General features: G+C 36.5%; 2 protein-coding genes across 3 annotated transcripts; both read right to left on the bottom strand.

Annotated features, from left to right (window-relative positions):
- Positions 1-2231: 2231 nt before the first annotated feature.
- On the bottom strand, positions 2232-8132 carry LOC116030323 (auxin response factor 3-like). 2 transcript variants are annotated; one of them, XM_031272546.1, is made up of 12 exons: positions 7289-8132; positions 7116-7172; positions 6455-6634; positions 6186-6270; positions 5982-6072; positions 5745-5909; positions 5300-5416; positions 5147-5222; positions 4286-4448; positions 3060-4203; positions 2808-2892; positions 2232-2574 (listed from the first exon to the last, which is right to left on the bottom strand). In XM_031272546.1, exons 1-10 carry the CDS (start codon positions 7586-7588, stop codon positions 3251-3253), a joined length of 2187 nt encoding a protein of 728 aa, XP_031128406.1. In that variant the 5' UTR covers positions 7589-8132; the 3' UTR covers positions 2232-2574; positions 2808-2892; positions 3060-3250. The 2 variants fall into 2 exon arrangements, with proteins under 2 accessions (XP_031128406.1, XP_031128405.1); XM_031272545.1 differs by lacking the exon at positions 2232-2574 and having other exon boundaries at positions 2609-2892.
- Positions 8133-14660: 6528 nt separating this feature from the next.
- LOC116030788 lies at positions 14661-16052 on the bottom strand. The gene is made up of 2 exons (XM_031273126.1): positions 15817-16052; positions 14661-15339 (listed from the first exon to the last, which is right to left on the bottom strand). The coding sequence occupies exons 1-2, from the start codon at positions 16045-16047 to the stop codon at positions 14791-14793; spliced, it is 780 nt and encodes a 259-aa protein (XP_031128986.1). The 5' UTR covers positions 16048-16052; the 3' UTR covers positions 14661-14790.
- Between the last annotated feature and the right edge of the window lie 638 nt (positions 16053-16690).

Genomic DNA, 16690 nt, shown 5'->3' on the forward strand with positions numbered 1-16690 from the left:
TCTTCATCTTCTACAGATTTACCCTGGGCAACTGCTCCTGTCTGTACGACTAGCTCTCCATTGCAGTCAGATCCTACCGTCTCGGATCCCGTTGTTCCCTCGAGTGACTCATCTCGAACACAGACTGACTCACGTTCGTCATCCACTTCCGAGACGCAAACACCTACTGCTCAAGGTAAAACTAAACAGGCTACAGCAAGTGTTCATGCTATGCGCACGCGCAAAAAGACCAAGGGTACAGGGGAGCAATTTTATGCTTTACATACCACCACAGACCCAACTTGCTATACTCAGGCCGTAAAACATTCTCACTGGAAGGATGCAATGGATCAAGAATTCAATGCCTTACTGCATAATAACACATGGAAGTTAATACCAGCAACTCCGCTTATAAATATTGTCGGCTGTAAATGGGTTTTCCGCACCAAACGCAAAGCAGATGGCACTATTGAATGGTATAAAGCTCGGCTAGTCGCAAAAGGGTTTAACCAAGTTGCTGGAGAGGATTTCTTTGACACCTTCAGTCCGGTAGTGAAACCNTTCCTGGGTTCTGCGTCAACTAGACGTTCATAATGCCTTCTTGAATGGGCATCTATTCGAAACAGTTTATATGAAGCAACCTCCAGGGTACGAAGATCCTCTCAATCCCGATCACGTATGTCAGCTACAGCGCTTTTCTACTCTCCGCTCCAAGCTCAATGTTGTCTCCTCTCAACCTTGCGCTTGAGGGGGTGTATTAACCATGTCACATTATATTATTATACTATATGTTTATATTAGTTGAATCAGTAGTTTAGTCAATAGTCAAGTACCTATAGGCTAGGAGAGTTTTATGCTAACTCTCATATAGGTACTTTTTGTATCTGTAATTCTGTTAATCAAGGAAATCCTACGTTCATCACGCCGTGCTTCATTTTTATTATTTTTAAATAAGCGTGAATAGTTCTTTCCGTTACCTCGACATGAATATGTGGGAAATAAAAAGAATGATAGGAAACATAGTATCTTTTCAGCTTCGGGTCTCTCTTTAAATTGAATAATAAGTGATAAGGAGGTTTAAAATATTTTTTGTCCTACTTGAAATAATTTGTACTACCTTTTGAAATATTCTCTCAGTCCTTTGCATCTACACAATTTATATATACTGATAGGGTATTTTCCTCAAGCGTATAACCGAATACCTGATAGGTATAGACTCCGTATATCACGAAGGACATTTTCCAACCACATCTGACCACATTTGGTTCCAAGTCGACCTAAGCTGATAGCCAAATGCATTTCTTTATGTTATCATTTACTTAATTCATCCTCAACACGGGTTGAAACTATCAACCTTAATGCTCAGATCGGTTATTCTGATTAGACAACCTTTTATGCCAAAGGACAGGTGCAACCAAATACAATATACCCGGTCATATCACATTTGGGCTCGTCATACATCTCTTGGCATGTGGCCGTATCAGCACAGCCACCAATCTGCCCAAATGCATGCAGTGTGGCTAGCGTGATGGTTTCCGGCATGTGTCTTTCTCAATCGCTATATAAGGTACATTAAATGTTTTAATGGGTGACTTTTGGACTTTCATTTTACGTAATTCATTAAGGTTAGAAACTTCGGACTCACTGTATAAGTTATTTGAGCTTATAAGCTTACTTTGTTGGCAATATGTATACTTGTATAAACACCCTAGAGTATTTATCCATCATCTACATTTTGTTATCTCTGCACATTTTTCTATATGAATATGATAATATCAAGTTTCCTTGTTTGGTAGTTTTATATAGGGTTCACATCCCCTCCCTTCCCACAAATGTTTTTAAGTCATAAAATTCTCAAGAACGTGACATTATTTCAAAATATCATTGAACCAAAACGCTTGGTAAGGTTCATGTTTTCTTGTATGTATGTGGTACTTGGGTCTCATATTTTAGTGATTGCTGACATATTCATTGCATTGAAATTTATATACACAAAAAATTATTATAATATTAAAATATACTCCGTAATACACTACTCATCTTCTTGAAAGAAAGAATAAAAAAAGGTTTAACAAATAAATTAACTTGTGATATAAGTAGTAGTTTCGGAGTTTTTTCCGATCAAATACTGCATCAAGTCCTGTTCAACTCTGTGACTTTCATATTGAGGTTGAATGGACCAGAGCTGATGTACGTTAAGTTTCTTCTGACCATGTAGTATACGCAGATTCATCATCATTTACATGAATATATATGGAGGTCAAACATCAATTTACACAATATTCATACCAGTTTTCAGACAATTTCTCCACAGATCAAGATTGGAAGATACCTGAATTTCGTACCATTTTCGTGTTCTTAGAATATACTAGGTAGCCACATTCTTTCTGTGCACTTTCCTTAACAGAAGAGGAAGAGACAAAAGACCTTTAGAGTCGCATGTTTTTTTTTTCAAAGTGCACACTTTGTCATTGTGGGGGTTGACTTGCATTGATGGGACTATTGGTGTCCAGCATGACTTGGATTTCGTTTTCTTGAACTTGATGCACAGATGCAGAGAATTCTCAGCCGACAAAAGGGTGGAAAAAGATTGCTCTGTTTGATTGGAAGGAATATTTTCCAGTGGATGTCAATAGGAAAATGCACAAAAATTTATGGAGAAAATACACTTTTTGTTGAAAGAGGGAAAGGTACAATTCCACGGGTACCACACTACATTTTAACAACATTCTTTTCAAGACTCTAGGAGTTAATTCACATCACAAAAATAAAAATAAAAAGTAGTTACACAGGAAAGACATCTTAAAGCTATGATAAAATTATCATACCAGCAAGTCTCAGATTCATTGTCAGCAACCTTGTTACTCAGTACTCACTCACTGCAACCACACTTTCCTTCACTTGTTATATTATCTGGCCATGAAGGAAATGAAAAAAAGTTTCGATTAGACATCATAAGACGAAAGATGTGACTTGTGAGTATCAAAAGAATTTTGTATATTATCGATTCTTTCTAATCAGATAGATAAGAGAAAAATGGCAACTTCTGTTTTTCTCAAAAAAACAAAAAAAGTACTTACATGTGCATGCTTCTTAGAGCACCAGATCATCCCCATCACACTTGCAAAACACTCTTCAACCATTTTTGGCTTAGGAAACCATTCTACTGTCACTCACCATCGGTATCATTGCATCCCTAAAAAAGTGATAAGTTTCACTCATATACTTGAGTAAGCTTCCATTCTGTTTTCTGCTAGTATCAATTAAGCTATTAGAGAGCTATATCAAGAAGAGCATCTCTTGCAGGATAGAGATCATTTACATTGGTATAGTTGCTTCCCGCAACACTAGTAATCAGTGGAGGTCTTAAATGTAACTGTCCTTCACTGCAAGGAAAAGGAGTGATCTCATGGCCATGTGAGGTTGTAGCTTGAATTGGATTGTTGTCTTTAGTTATAGCACTTCTTCCCTCATTTAAGGGAAACCCAAATATTCTGCAATTGCTGTTGCACATGGAAGAAACTAAGTTTTGATTGCCTTTGACTGAGGTCTGAGACCCAAGAAGATGTGAAAATCCCAGTAGCTTATGTTCTTTATGGGAAGAAAAGGAACTGATTCTTTGTAGATCTTCTACTCTAGGACCATCTTCAAAAGGTGGACAAGATGGTAGTTGTCTTTCATACTTTGCAGCCGGGTTGCCATTGTCGAGCTTCCCCAGGTTATGATTGTACAATGGTTGAAATTTAGCAGGAGAGTTTGCTTGCTGGAACATTAGCACAGAAGGCGGAGATGACACTTGAACAATAGGTGTAGATGGATTTCTTTGAGCAATACAATCTTGAATTGGTGGTGTAGACCTCGTGCTCAAGTGACTTCGCACATGAATACCACCAACAATTCCAGAACCATGGGTAGGCTGCACCGGGCCAGTAACACTCTTGCCATATAGTGTGTTAGGAAAAGTTTCTTGACCTTGCAAGACCTTATTGAATCGTTGTGATTCAACAAAGCCAGTCCTTTCATGAGATTCAAATGGGTCTGCAAATTGGGGTATAATGCCTCTGCTCATTCCAGAAATCCTGAAATCATCAGAATCAGGAAAATATCTTATTCTGGGTGGGAAACGATCAATTCCATCACACGTAGTGTTCAACCCCATAACTTCTTGACCTTGCAAGACCTGGAACCTGGAAGGGTCTCCATTCTCTGATACAGCCATCCTATCTGCAAGAAGTGAATAGTTAGAATTCATTACAGAAACAATGTGCAATTAATTTGCAACTCTGGCAACAAGGACAATTCAGACCTCCAGGAATCGAAAAATCAGCCTTCACATTTGGCAAGCCAACCCTGGTCCTCTTTGCAGCAGGTACAACCATGCTGCTTGGTCCAGGAAGTGCTCCAGAAGGTTCAATCTCCCATGGTGAAACCCTATTGTGTCTAGTAGAATCGAGATCATCCCACCTGACCTAAAAGCAGACAGCCAACATGACAAACAAAGTGAGTTTCATCAAACAACTCTTTGAAAAGCTGACCATAAGATTCAATCTATTATTATTATTATTATTAACCTTACATGAACACTAAGGACTTCAAAATTTTCAAAAACAAGCATCTGACAATTGTCCAGTTATCAAGCATTGCTAATCTCAATGGAAAGTTATCAGCTCAAGACTAGTAATTCTCCAAGTGTAGATCTAAAACTTCCCAATATGATGAGGAGCCTCAAATCATCATCATTCATTTTCAATGTTTCTTCTTTATATTTCATAAAAAGTACTCCCAAGTAAAATAGTCTAACATATGTGCAGCAACAACTTGAGCCGTATAGACTGAACATAAAAATTCAAACATCTAAGAACTGCATCATATGGGCAGGGGATTATTTCCCCTGCCTCACAGCATCAAGCACATTGGTCATACGGAACATTTGCACCAAGTTCATTTTCTTCTTTGCAATTCATTTGTAAAGATAATTCAATAGCAGATTAAAGATATGAAAAGGAACATAGAGATAAAATCATTTTTTAGGAGTGGACAAAAATTCAATCCTTTGCATTGCTTAGTTCCTCATCCACTCAACCCCACAAACATCCCATGGAATATTTCTAGGGTCAAGCTATGTATGCCATTACAATTAAAATTTGTACTATGCAAAAGTACATACCAATAGGCTCCTCCATTTTGAACCAGGCCATCGAACAGGATCTATATCACTAACCCCAAGTATGAGCCCAGTGTACCTGACAAATATATGAATAAGATACTGGCTTTATACTTATTTGACTTAGATGAAACAAACAATGAAACATGAACCAACCTCTCTGCAGTATCTTCTGTTTCATGACGCATCTTAAACGTCATTCCAGCTGAAAAAGAATGTACGAGACTTCTTGAGAATTTGTGGTAAGGCACAATAAATTCTGATGAACTATGCCTGTAAATGAACACAAAATCAGATTCAGCAGGACACATGAAACGAGGGCAAAAGCAGGAACGAATAAAATAAAATTTAAAAAGAACAGATTGCTGTAAAATATTGAAAATAAAAGATTGATATGAATTAAAATACATATTATAACTATTTAAATATGATCAATCTAGAAATCATCTTATTACGATGTTCTCATTGGAATTTTAGTGGCATGAGCAGCCGACTGAAATAGGATATGATCACAATTTTGAAATATCCATCAAATCAGCTATAACAATCATTTTGAAACAGCATTTAGTCCATGGAAAGTAATTTCTAATGGCCTTAATACCTCGGGTTGTAACAGATGTGGAAAACACCCTTAGTAGATATTGCATTGACAACATCCGCAATACCACTGATGTTCATGTGTTGGCTAAATGGGGCTAGATAGGGAGTACCACTTTTAGCTTGATCTGTTCTTCTAACCCCAAGCCTAAGTTCCCCATCACCACTCCTGCCATAAATGATGAGATATAAGAAAGTAAAACATGTATATTGGAGTTTATCATAATTCATCAATTCACACCTTAGGAAAAGCACAGCATCTCCAGAAACCAGCTTCTTCTTATTGACAAATGCACTCCAACCTGTTGTAAGTAAATGTCTTCGTGGCTGACCTGTGCAAGAAATAGTTAGAACCAAGAGTTGAAGTGTTGATACCAAGACTTAGCTATGCATTTGTTCTAGGAACTTGAATTATAATAATAGTACAATTAGAGATAGTAAATACCTCGGTAGATGTGTCTAAATTTCCACTCTATCCCATGCAGATCTCTTGCTACAAGCTCCTGTGATGGCCTCTGTTGTTTGTAATCCTACCAGAGACATAAAACAAGGGCCCTCAGAGAGAACCTCAACTCCAAAGAAAATGTAAAAATAAAATAAGCATGCACACACATGTTTTGTCCTTAAATTAAATAAATAAACATTAATCTTCACATAGCTAATTAACATATCTGGCTAAGAATGGAAACTGAAGCAAACTCTTATTAACACTACCAAAGGAGGAAAGCAATCTTCAGCAGCTCGACGAGGGACAGAGAAACCACCATGAGTGCTAGTATCTGAAGCCGTGAGTGTCTTGCAGAACATATGTGGTGCAGTTGATTTTCCAATACCTTCATTATCATCTTCCCCATTATCCACCTCAGTTTCTCCATTACTCCATTTCTGCTCAATCTGCTAAAGGCGACAGTTAAGACAAAAACCAGTACACGATATTAAAGAATTTCTTAATTTCAATAATAATTTAGAAATAACATCTCCGAGAAACAATGATAAAAACAGCCAGAAGAAACTGTTGGTAAAAATCAGCAGCCAGGCCACTCTCAAAAAACAGGAAACTATCATTTTCATTCTCCTCAAAAATCAAGGAATGAAAGAAATATAAACAACCTTAAGTGGCATACAGGATGGAAATATTTTGGATATAAAAAAAAAAATACTGCCTTTCTTAGTCCTCAATATCAGGAGAAGTACCCAATAAGGTTTCCATATAAATACAGCCCAGAATGCTGACTTTCAATACCACTAAGAAGGAAAATTTTCTAAAGATGCTAAAAATCCACTCTACAGTCTTCACATCATCAATAAATGAAATTTATGAAATAAAGATGAGCATAGTCTACACAATTCATAAGGACAACATGCTTTGCCATACCTGATTGTCCGGAACCAGCGACACATGGGCATAGACCTCATCAGTAGCTAACTCTGCCTACATTTAAATGGAGACATATTTACGATCAATTACTTCACAAAAAATTTCACCTGCACGATAATATGCTAATATAAATTTTCCAAAAAGTACAAAAAAAATTGTATAAGTTTCACCTGGAGCTTGACGTCGACAACGCGGCAAAAGACGTGAGGAGGGAGGTCATAGGCTACGGCGGTGTAGTCGCAGAGGTGCTCCAGGTGGCCCTGTGGTAGATACACTACGGCGCTTCCTTTCTTTGGCAGAGAAATCAACGGTCCGGCACATGCGTGCCAGAGCTCCATACAAACCGACGCCACGGCCGTCCCAGAGGACGCCGTCAATTCGGAATTCGCCGAGGACGACGACGTCGTCGTCGTCTCATCTCCGGCGTCGCCATTGCTCACCGTGTTCAGATCGATTAGTCCAGACATCATCTCTAAAACCCTAAAACTCACCACCAATCGAACAAACCACCACCTCTCTCTCTAAATAACCCTACACCCTACCTATACACACAACATACTATCATCATATCATATCCATACAGGCGTGCACACAAGCTGGAGTCACCGCATTGCAAAAAGATGTTCGTTTCTCTCTCTTTCTCTATCTCTCTCTCTAGAAAGTAAAATCAGATCACACTTTGCGATAGCCTCTTTTACACTGAGAGCAGAGTTATTATTATGTATGCCTCCCTGGAAAGGACGCATGTAGATACAGATACAGATGTCGCCTGTACATACAAAACTGTGTATGAGCAGAAGCTGCAAGCGGAAAAGAGAGCAGAGAGCTGCAATGCTCTGCTATGTGTGTGGCTATAGATACAGGGGAGTGTAAGTAAATATCAATATGTATTGAAGAGATTGTACGTATAGATTGGGATTTAGATACAGAGAGAGAGGGAGCGGTGCGCAGTGCAGTGTGGTGGTGGGGATGTGTAAAGGCGCCCTGCATTTTCGGGCGGATGTCTATTCTGTCCCCCACCCATTCAACAAATCTCCTCCATGTCCCTTTACACCAATTGTTTTTCTCAATGTCTTAGCGCTGACTAAATAATATTACCAAGAAACAATCCCCCCTTTAAATACCAATTTGTTTGCTTATTTGTTGGGACACTCAAGACATTCTTTCTTGATTTTGAGGTTTTCTTTTGAATGTTTTCTCATCCAACTTATTTATTGTTTATTGTTAATTTCTGTTCAGGTTTACGATTACTTATCAATCTCAGTATCTTTAAGTTTCTCAATCTCCAAAAAAAAGTTAACTAGATAGCATGCTTTAGTAGAAGAGCTGCAAACGATAGGGTCCAACCACACTAGCTCTAGAAAAGTTTCAATTGATACAGTAAAAGTTGGATACTCGAAATTTATTTACGCTTTCAATAATTTTGTGGTGTAAATTGAGGTGGGGTATGGTGATTTGTGTACTCATGTATGCATGAATGAGAGGAAATTAATACCGTGGGCACGATTGGCAATTATTTTTTTATTTGGTTGCAAGTTTTATTTTGTGGTTGATGGCAGCATGAGCATGAGCAGAAATAGTGGTGAATAGTCTCAACAACAAATGACGGCTGTTGCCCTCCATAAATGAGGGTTGCCATAATTGTACAATAATACGTGCTATGTCACTCTTTTCTAAACCCTGCTACTTCTGATATTAATACCACAGTTACTCATTTTGGATTAATAGATTTTATAATATAATTTAAAAAAATAATACTCCTTAATAGCTATGAATTGGAATGAGATTAGGAGTTTGAATATCTAACTCTCTAAGTATCGAAAGAATATTACTCAAAAAATAAAATAATAATAAAAAAAAAGTGGTCCATCTTGTTAAGGCAAGTTGGTTGGTAAAAAGAGAAGAGGACAAGAAAATTACCGAATTTTATTGGTAAAAATAAAAAGATGTAAAAGTGAAGTTGGTCAGTGTCTGGACAAAAGGTGGCAAGTGATGAAAAAAGGAAAAGTCCTTATCAGGCCCCATTGTTTAGGTGCTGTGCCTATTCTACCTTCGCCTTCATCTAGGTTCGTATATAACCCGGACAAATCGGGTTACCATTCAAATATCCATTTCCCAATCTATTCCCACTCGCTTTCTTCTCACGCTCCGCTACCTTTCTACCTCACCTCACCTCATCCCCCATTCTTTCTCAATTACAAACGTTAATCGCGATTACTGATGTTATAACTTCAAATTTGATTAATTGCTCTTACTTGTCAGGACTTTGTGGTCTGATGGCACCCGATTACAATCCCATATGAAAGGAGTGAGTTCAAACCTTAGTGAAAACGATATTGACTCTTTGTGCTTAAGTAGATTGAGAAAGTAGTTATGAACAAGTCTAGGAGGCCGGCAAGTGTTAGTAAGCAGAGGTCAGAAGTCTAACAGGTCTAGTCTAACATTGGGTGACAGGTTAGAAGTCTAAAAGGTCCAGTCTAACATTGGGTGACAAGTTTAGCATCCAATCGCGAGTATAGTGGTAAGTGCTAAATCCAACATTCAGTGACAGGCGTAGTCCATCTTCTATCCAGGGCACCCGATAACTTTAAACCATTAATTTAATATATATATATATATATATATATATATATATATATATATATATATATATATATATATAGAGAAAAATATAGNATATATATATATATATATATATATATATATATATATATATATATTGATAGAGTAAAATACGGGTCAAATATACTGTATTTATACTGAACCGGGTACAAGCAGAAATATCCTAAGCGAGACCGAGCTACGTGACAGTGAGTCAGAGGTTTCCGGTCTCTTTAGCTACTGTAATGAAGGAAATAGCCAAAAGTCCTTTAGGCTGCAATAAATGCGCCTTTTATAGGGGTTCTAGTGAAGGATTCCAGTCTAGCGGCATGTGGGACGCGTGGCGAGCATGCACCGGTCGGTGTGTCGGCCCAATCCGCCCACGAGTAAGTGCGCGGGTTTAGGAGGTTATTGGTTCGAATCACCACGGGGGCCTATACTTAGCCCGGGACACAATACTGCCCGGCTAGTCCAACACTGCCCGGTCAGGACTGACCGGGAAGGGGGTCCTGAAGGGTCAAGACCGCCTCTTATTGTAGAAAATAGTCCGGGAGACCGGGAGTCGTAGACCGGGAATTTATCCCTATCATATATATATATATATATATATATATATATATATATATATATATATATATATATATATATATATAGAATATTTATTAATTTCGAATTAAATTAACATTCATATTCGAATTCAAACATCATACAATATTACAATACATGCTCATATCTTTAAGAAATAATTGAAGAATGAAATGATTTAGCGTAGAAAAAGTAGGTGTCCTTTTTGTAATAGGTAATGATGAGAATTAGGATTGGAGTGCATGGTCACGTGTAACGTTGCGAAATTAACCTAACAAAAATTGGTATTACCCGTGCCATAATGCTGTTTAGTCTATATCATGTTTCTGGGTTAATCTTATCTTAAAGTTATAATTATGTTGTTGACCGGTGATTAATTACGAATTGCTGTTATTGTCGTTTGCTGTAATGGTGCATGTATTATGATTTTTAGGTCATCTCCTAAATATGAAATCATTGCTAAATTGCTTAAGCACCAACCTAGTAATTATAGTATCTAAATATAGCAAACAAAGTACGTCAAAGTTGGTTATAGAAAAAAAAGTGATATTTTTCTTTGTTGGATAATGCCAAATAAATAAAGGCAGTAATGGTCCCGGCCTACCAAATAAAGAAAAATATAAATATAAATATATTTTGTCATGCAATATAATGTTTTAAGTTTGTTTTGGTATAGGATTAATTTAGCATTTAATTATTATTAATATGTTTATTTGATTATTAAGAGAAATTTTATAATATTATATGTAAAAAAATGATATTTTAAAAATAAAAACAAGTAAGGATGTATTTTTTTTAATAAATGATGAATGTGATTAAATGAGCTTAAAAATAGTCTATTGTTTGGCACACATAGTTGAAAGCTTAAAAATTAGTAACTAATAAACTAACTAACTGAAATTAAATTGTTTGGTAAAATTAATTATTCAAAGATATATATGAACGGTAGATGACACCATTTTTTAAATTAATAAAGATAAAAATGTAAGAAAAAAAAAGTTGTTAAGCCATTTGCTTATTTTTAAACTCCCGATCCTTTACCAAATCGAACTCATTTATAGCTTAAAATAAGCTTTAAGGTCTAAAATAAGCTATACCAAATAGACCATATATTGAAATGCTGCTCTAAGACTCTGTTTGGCACGCCCAATTGAAAAACTAGCTTAAAATGTTTAATTTGACAAAGTTGATTGTTGAATTAGCTTATAAGTGTAAAATGATATTAAAAAAAAAAACTAAAATATTAGGATTTTGGAAAATGAATGATGGATGATGTCACTTTTTGTAAATTAATAAAGATAAAAATGAAAAAAAATGTTAACAAACACTAGCTTATTTTGAAACACTGCTTGTGTGGTAGTATTTCAAAATAAGCTATTATTTTAAACTTCCGATGCTTTACCAAACAGGTCTTATAGCTTATATGAAACTTAAAATGAGCTATAAGCTCTAAAATATGCTTTACCAATCAGAGTTTAAGTAGCGTTTCAAAATAAGTTAATCACTAATAGTTTTTAGCTTTAAACTAACTTATAAGCTAAGTATATCAAATAGATACATAAAATTGGAATGATTACAAATATTGATGCTTGATTATGTATGACTTTATAATCAGAATAAATATTTTTTTTAAGAGTAATGATTAAGTGAGTAGTCAACACAGTGAGAAAGTCGATAAAGTGTGGAAAGATGGGTAAGGAGGCCAAGGAGGGATAAGACTGAATTAATAAAATGATACATATTTAAATTAGATAATAATGAGTTTTAAAAAGTTGACAAACAAATAACGTATATGATTTTTATTCCTATTCATTGTGTCTGACCGCATGAACCAAATGCACCCTAACTATTGCAGGTTATTAGGTAGGAGTGAGTCCACACAAGTACACACTTTCTGATAATGACTATGAATTTCTTTTATTACCCAGAAAAATATGCGGTTTGATTTTGATATAAGAAAGAAAATTTGGTCAATTAGTTAGGTGTCTAAAGAAAGGGCCTTATCTGGAGAACGTTAGACGCTAATAATTTGCAGTAATTAATGTATATCGACTTTTTTGGGGCAGCATAATTGAAGCTCTTGAATGTTTAGATGAGATGGATGGTGTTTGGAGCACTAAACTTAAACACAAATTTACAGGTGTGGTGTCTTGTGATTATGGTAAAATCCTCCCATAATCACGACCAACAGCATGCCATGGCCGCAAAGCTCTTTCTACCTAATCTCCCTCTCTTTTACCATACTCTGATGATTAAGGAAACATTTAACATAGAATCTAATCATTGCATTCAACCCAAATCTACTTCACCAACACCTAGGCTGTTAACTTGTGATTGGAGTCGAGAATAACTACAGTTAATTAGTTGTTTTAATTTTATCCTCAAAAATAGTTATTGTCCTTTGGTTTTTTTTACTGTGCCGATGCGTGTTTACAACGCTCCTGTGAAGCGAGTGGTGAAGGGCCAAAATATGATCCAGTGTTGGCAGAGAGAGCGCTCGACTTTTTCGCTGGCTTATGTTCAGCTCTTCTGATCTCATCTGATCGCTCTGGCTTTTGGTTCAAGTGTTGCACCCACTCAATAAAGTAAAAGGATGGGGAAATTATATGGTTTTGTGTTTGCTTTATATCTTCAACTTTCTTACACATAATAATATTAACACTCTAGAGTTTATATTTCAAATATCTTTAAAAAATTATCATCGAGTATATAATTTCCACTCATATTTTAAATTCTTGTTTTGACACAACATTATAAAAATAATCTAATTATATTTTGTTGAATTAGAGAGTAAGAGTGATAAAATAAAATTTATAAACTATACAATTAAAAAAGAAAAAGATCCCAAAAAACTTTCATCCTTTTTATGGTACATATACATCAATATAATATTAGTCATGTCATCTGATCCATCACTTGCACGCTTCCCAAGCCCTACTACTACTACTACAATATCCTATATGCATGCATGCCCAATGAACAGGCCCCCTCCCCCTCCATTCTTGTCACATCACATACCTCTCTCACCACCGTCCACGTGCCCTCTCCTCAACACATCACAGCCGACCAGTTCAGCGACAATCCAAACCCCGTAAATCAAGATAACTCATCAGCTGCCATTTCTTCTTATTTTCTAGTTTTTTATTAAAGGAATTCTTATTTTCTAGTTAGGAATGAATGTACTTAGGCTTCCTAGTTATTAGTACGATGTGGTTGTTGGTTAACGAGTTATTCGTCGTTGGGGTTGTGGCTCCGAATGTACTAACGTGTTTATGCTTGCATTAGGCGGCATGATGGACCACGGTCCATCTCTTCATTATTATTATGATGTACAACGGTTTTATTCTACGTATTTACGTTCCTAAATCCAAATTAAACAAACAATGAATATGATATATAAGCCAAGTATTATGTAAAGTAGGTTGAGAAATACAGAACTTCTCTGAGATGTCATTCTTTAAAAATAACAAATTCATGTTGCGACTATTAGTAATGAAATGATTATTTTCGATTGATTAAGTAATTTAACTGTGTCTAAAGTTGTATACTAAAAAGCCTTTTCCGAATCCATTTTCACATACCTATTTGTTTTCTTCTTAAAACAAATATGATGAGGAAGAAGCAGGTAGAGGGTCAGCCAAGAAATGAAGCTGAAAGTGGCAAAATCTTGACATTTGAAAGAGCATTTAACAGGGTCATCTAACCCGCATACAGTAGGACAAGAAAATTTGGTTAGGGCAACCAGTCCCCCCACCATTTCTAAAAGTGGTCAGCCTAAGCCGTAACGCCATTAGCCTACATAGGTATAGCCTGACACTTTGACCCTAGGTCCTAGCTAACTTGTTTGTTTTAGTTTTACCCCTCCTTTTCAGCTTTGATATCTTGAGAGTAATAATGGTAGTAATTATAAGATTCAGAAAATAATTTCCCTCTTTTATAGGTATTGGTGAAACTTTACTGAATCACATCAATTATGTACTTTATTTATGCTGTCCCCCCTTTGCCCATCTGCCTTCTACATTCTACACTAGTATTCTACGTACGTTCTACCTATCCCTCTACCACTCCCATCAAGAATACAATTTGTCCGGAATTTAACTCATTCATTAAAATGTCATCTTTAAAATCTTGCTCCAAAAATCGAGTAAATATTCAAAATTTAAAAATTAAGTTAAGACGATAAAGATTCTATGTGTGCAGAGTGTATACGGGATAAGTAAAGGTGCAATTGAGAACTACCTAATCTAATATCTTGTGGAATACGTAGGAGTTCTGAGGACTTTTTTTTTTTTTTTTTAGGACTTATGATTAGTCTATTGTATGTTGAGAATTCTAATGCAGAAAAAAAAAATTCCATGGCATGTAATTGGGCTTTCATGTGGGCCTCAAGATATATTCAGCCCATGTATAAACTTCCATTAAAAAAAAAAGAAGACTGCAAAGCAAGATACGAAAGAAGTGTGATCGCCGAGATTTAGGCAACAATTCATCTATAACCAAACACGGCTTCCTCAACACTCATCAACGGTTGCTTTCCTTTGTCGGAAGATCGGTGGCGATGCAACGGCGTCGTATTCCGGTCCAGATAATGCAGCAACAAAACCATACCCATTGAGGTACCAAACATGGGAATCGGACCAAAAAACCAGAACAATAAAGTTACGGCGAAATATAGAGCTCTAAGCCCAAGCGACCAGAATTCACCTCCCCTGATCACCGCCGATTCAACGTAGCTGATCGGAATGTCGCTGTCCGGCATGCTGATCAGATAATTAGCATGAATGAAGTTCCTTGATGCTTGGACGAAGCAAGAAAATCCCACCAAGAAACACACGAGTAAGCTTATGTACTTCACCCCCATGGTCGCCGCCCGCGTGTCGCCGTAGATTAAGTCGCTGATGAAAATGCTGGAATTATTCGCCATCCATGTCCCAATCAGAGAGCTTAACGTTAAACAAACTGTCGCCATGAACGTAGCCCCCGTGTTGTTATATGCCAAAACATCTAGAGCTGTGCTCACGTTCTTGTTCTCCGCCTGCACCACGCGGAATCTACTTTAATCAATAGTTCACAAAATTGAATGATATGCTTTTCTCAGTTTATCGGGTGACACAGAGATTCAAATTGATAACTGATGTAACTAATAGTTAGTGTTGGACATCGGTCGGTAAAGACTAAATCAACATTATGTGACTAAAAAATCAGAAGTTGGTCAAGTTTAATATCTTGGCTCTGGTAATGACCAAGTTTAATTTTATTTTCTTATACTCACGTGCACACATAACAGGCCTGCAACGGCCAAGTTCAGCATCATGAGAATGGTTAGAGGATTGTTGGATAAAGGCCTGTAAATAGTCCAGTCTAAAAATTAAAATTGTGTATTTGCTAGTAGTTATAGTTTTTAGCACAGTAGCAAGCCGTCTGACAGTTAGACTGCACATTTATATTTTTTATATGATATGTTCAACGCAGAAACAAAAAATGAAGAAATTTGCAGAAAGTGAGGGTTCACCTGCATGACTTTTTCGACCCAAGCTCTCTTGTCATTGTTCTCGAAGCCGATGACGGTGGTGTGAGGGGTGTGGAGGTATCTATAGAGCAAGATGAGATGATAAGCAAACATGACGAGGAGGCCAGTTGGGACCAGGAACAGATCAAGGGATTCCTTCGGGAGCAAGACCATTGTATGTTTGTTCTGGTAGAGACGACGATGGAAGAGATTGAGGGCTTTAATTGGGATCATTAATTTTTGGTGATTATTTATCAAATCTTCCTTAAAAAGGAACCAAACTGTTAATGTATTAGAAGCAAGCTATGACTTTACGTGAATGGCTTGCCAACACAACATGGAACATCGAAATTCTCAACGCCACAATTTTGTGGACTTCATTAATAAAGATCATCAAGTTAATAAGACCAAGTGGTATCTTTATTAACAAGTTTGTTTTCCTGGCTGTTCTCCACATGATTCGCCCTTCATCACCATCCCTGACATGACATATGTTTGAAGATTTATACAACAACCTCAGCCAAGTTATTTAGACTGTTGACTTGAACCCATCAATTACAGATAATTTCAACTGATTTACCTCTTTGACTACTCAGCTATAGAAACCTAGGTTGATTTACCTTGTTATGGTCATTTGTCAGCAAAAATTATAATTTATTCCGTGCATATTTTTAGATAGTGACTGCAGATTTTGTTGTGACTTGAAAAAGATTTGATGATGCATTAAACTGAGTATGAAGTATAGGCTTGCAAATTTAAGGCTTTGAAGGCAAGCATTTGTGGTCAGCGGGTGTATTATTGGATGCTGCAGGCTGATGACACCATTATTTGCTATATCTTATGCTTAGATAACAATTTTAAAAACCCCATTAATTAA

This window comes from Ipomoea triloba, chromosome 9, assembly GCF_003576645.1.
Source record: "Ipomoea triloba cultivar NCNSP0323 chromosome 9, ASM357664v1".
NCBI lineage: Eukaryota > Viridiplantae > Streptophyta > Magnoliopsida > Solanales > Convolvulaceae > Ipomoea > Ipomoea triloba.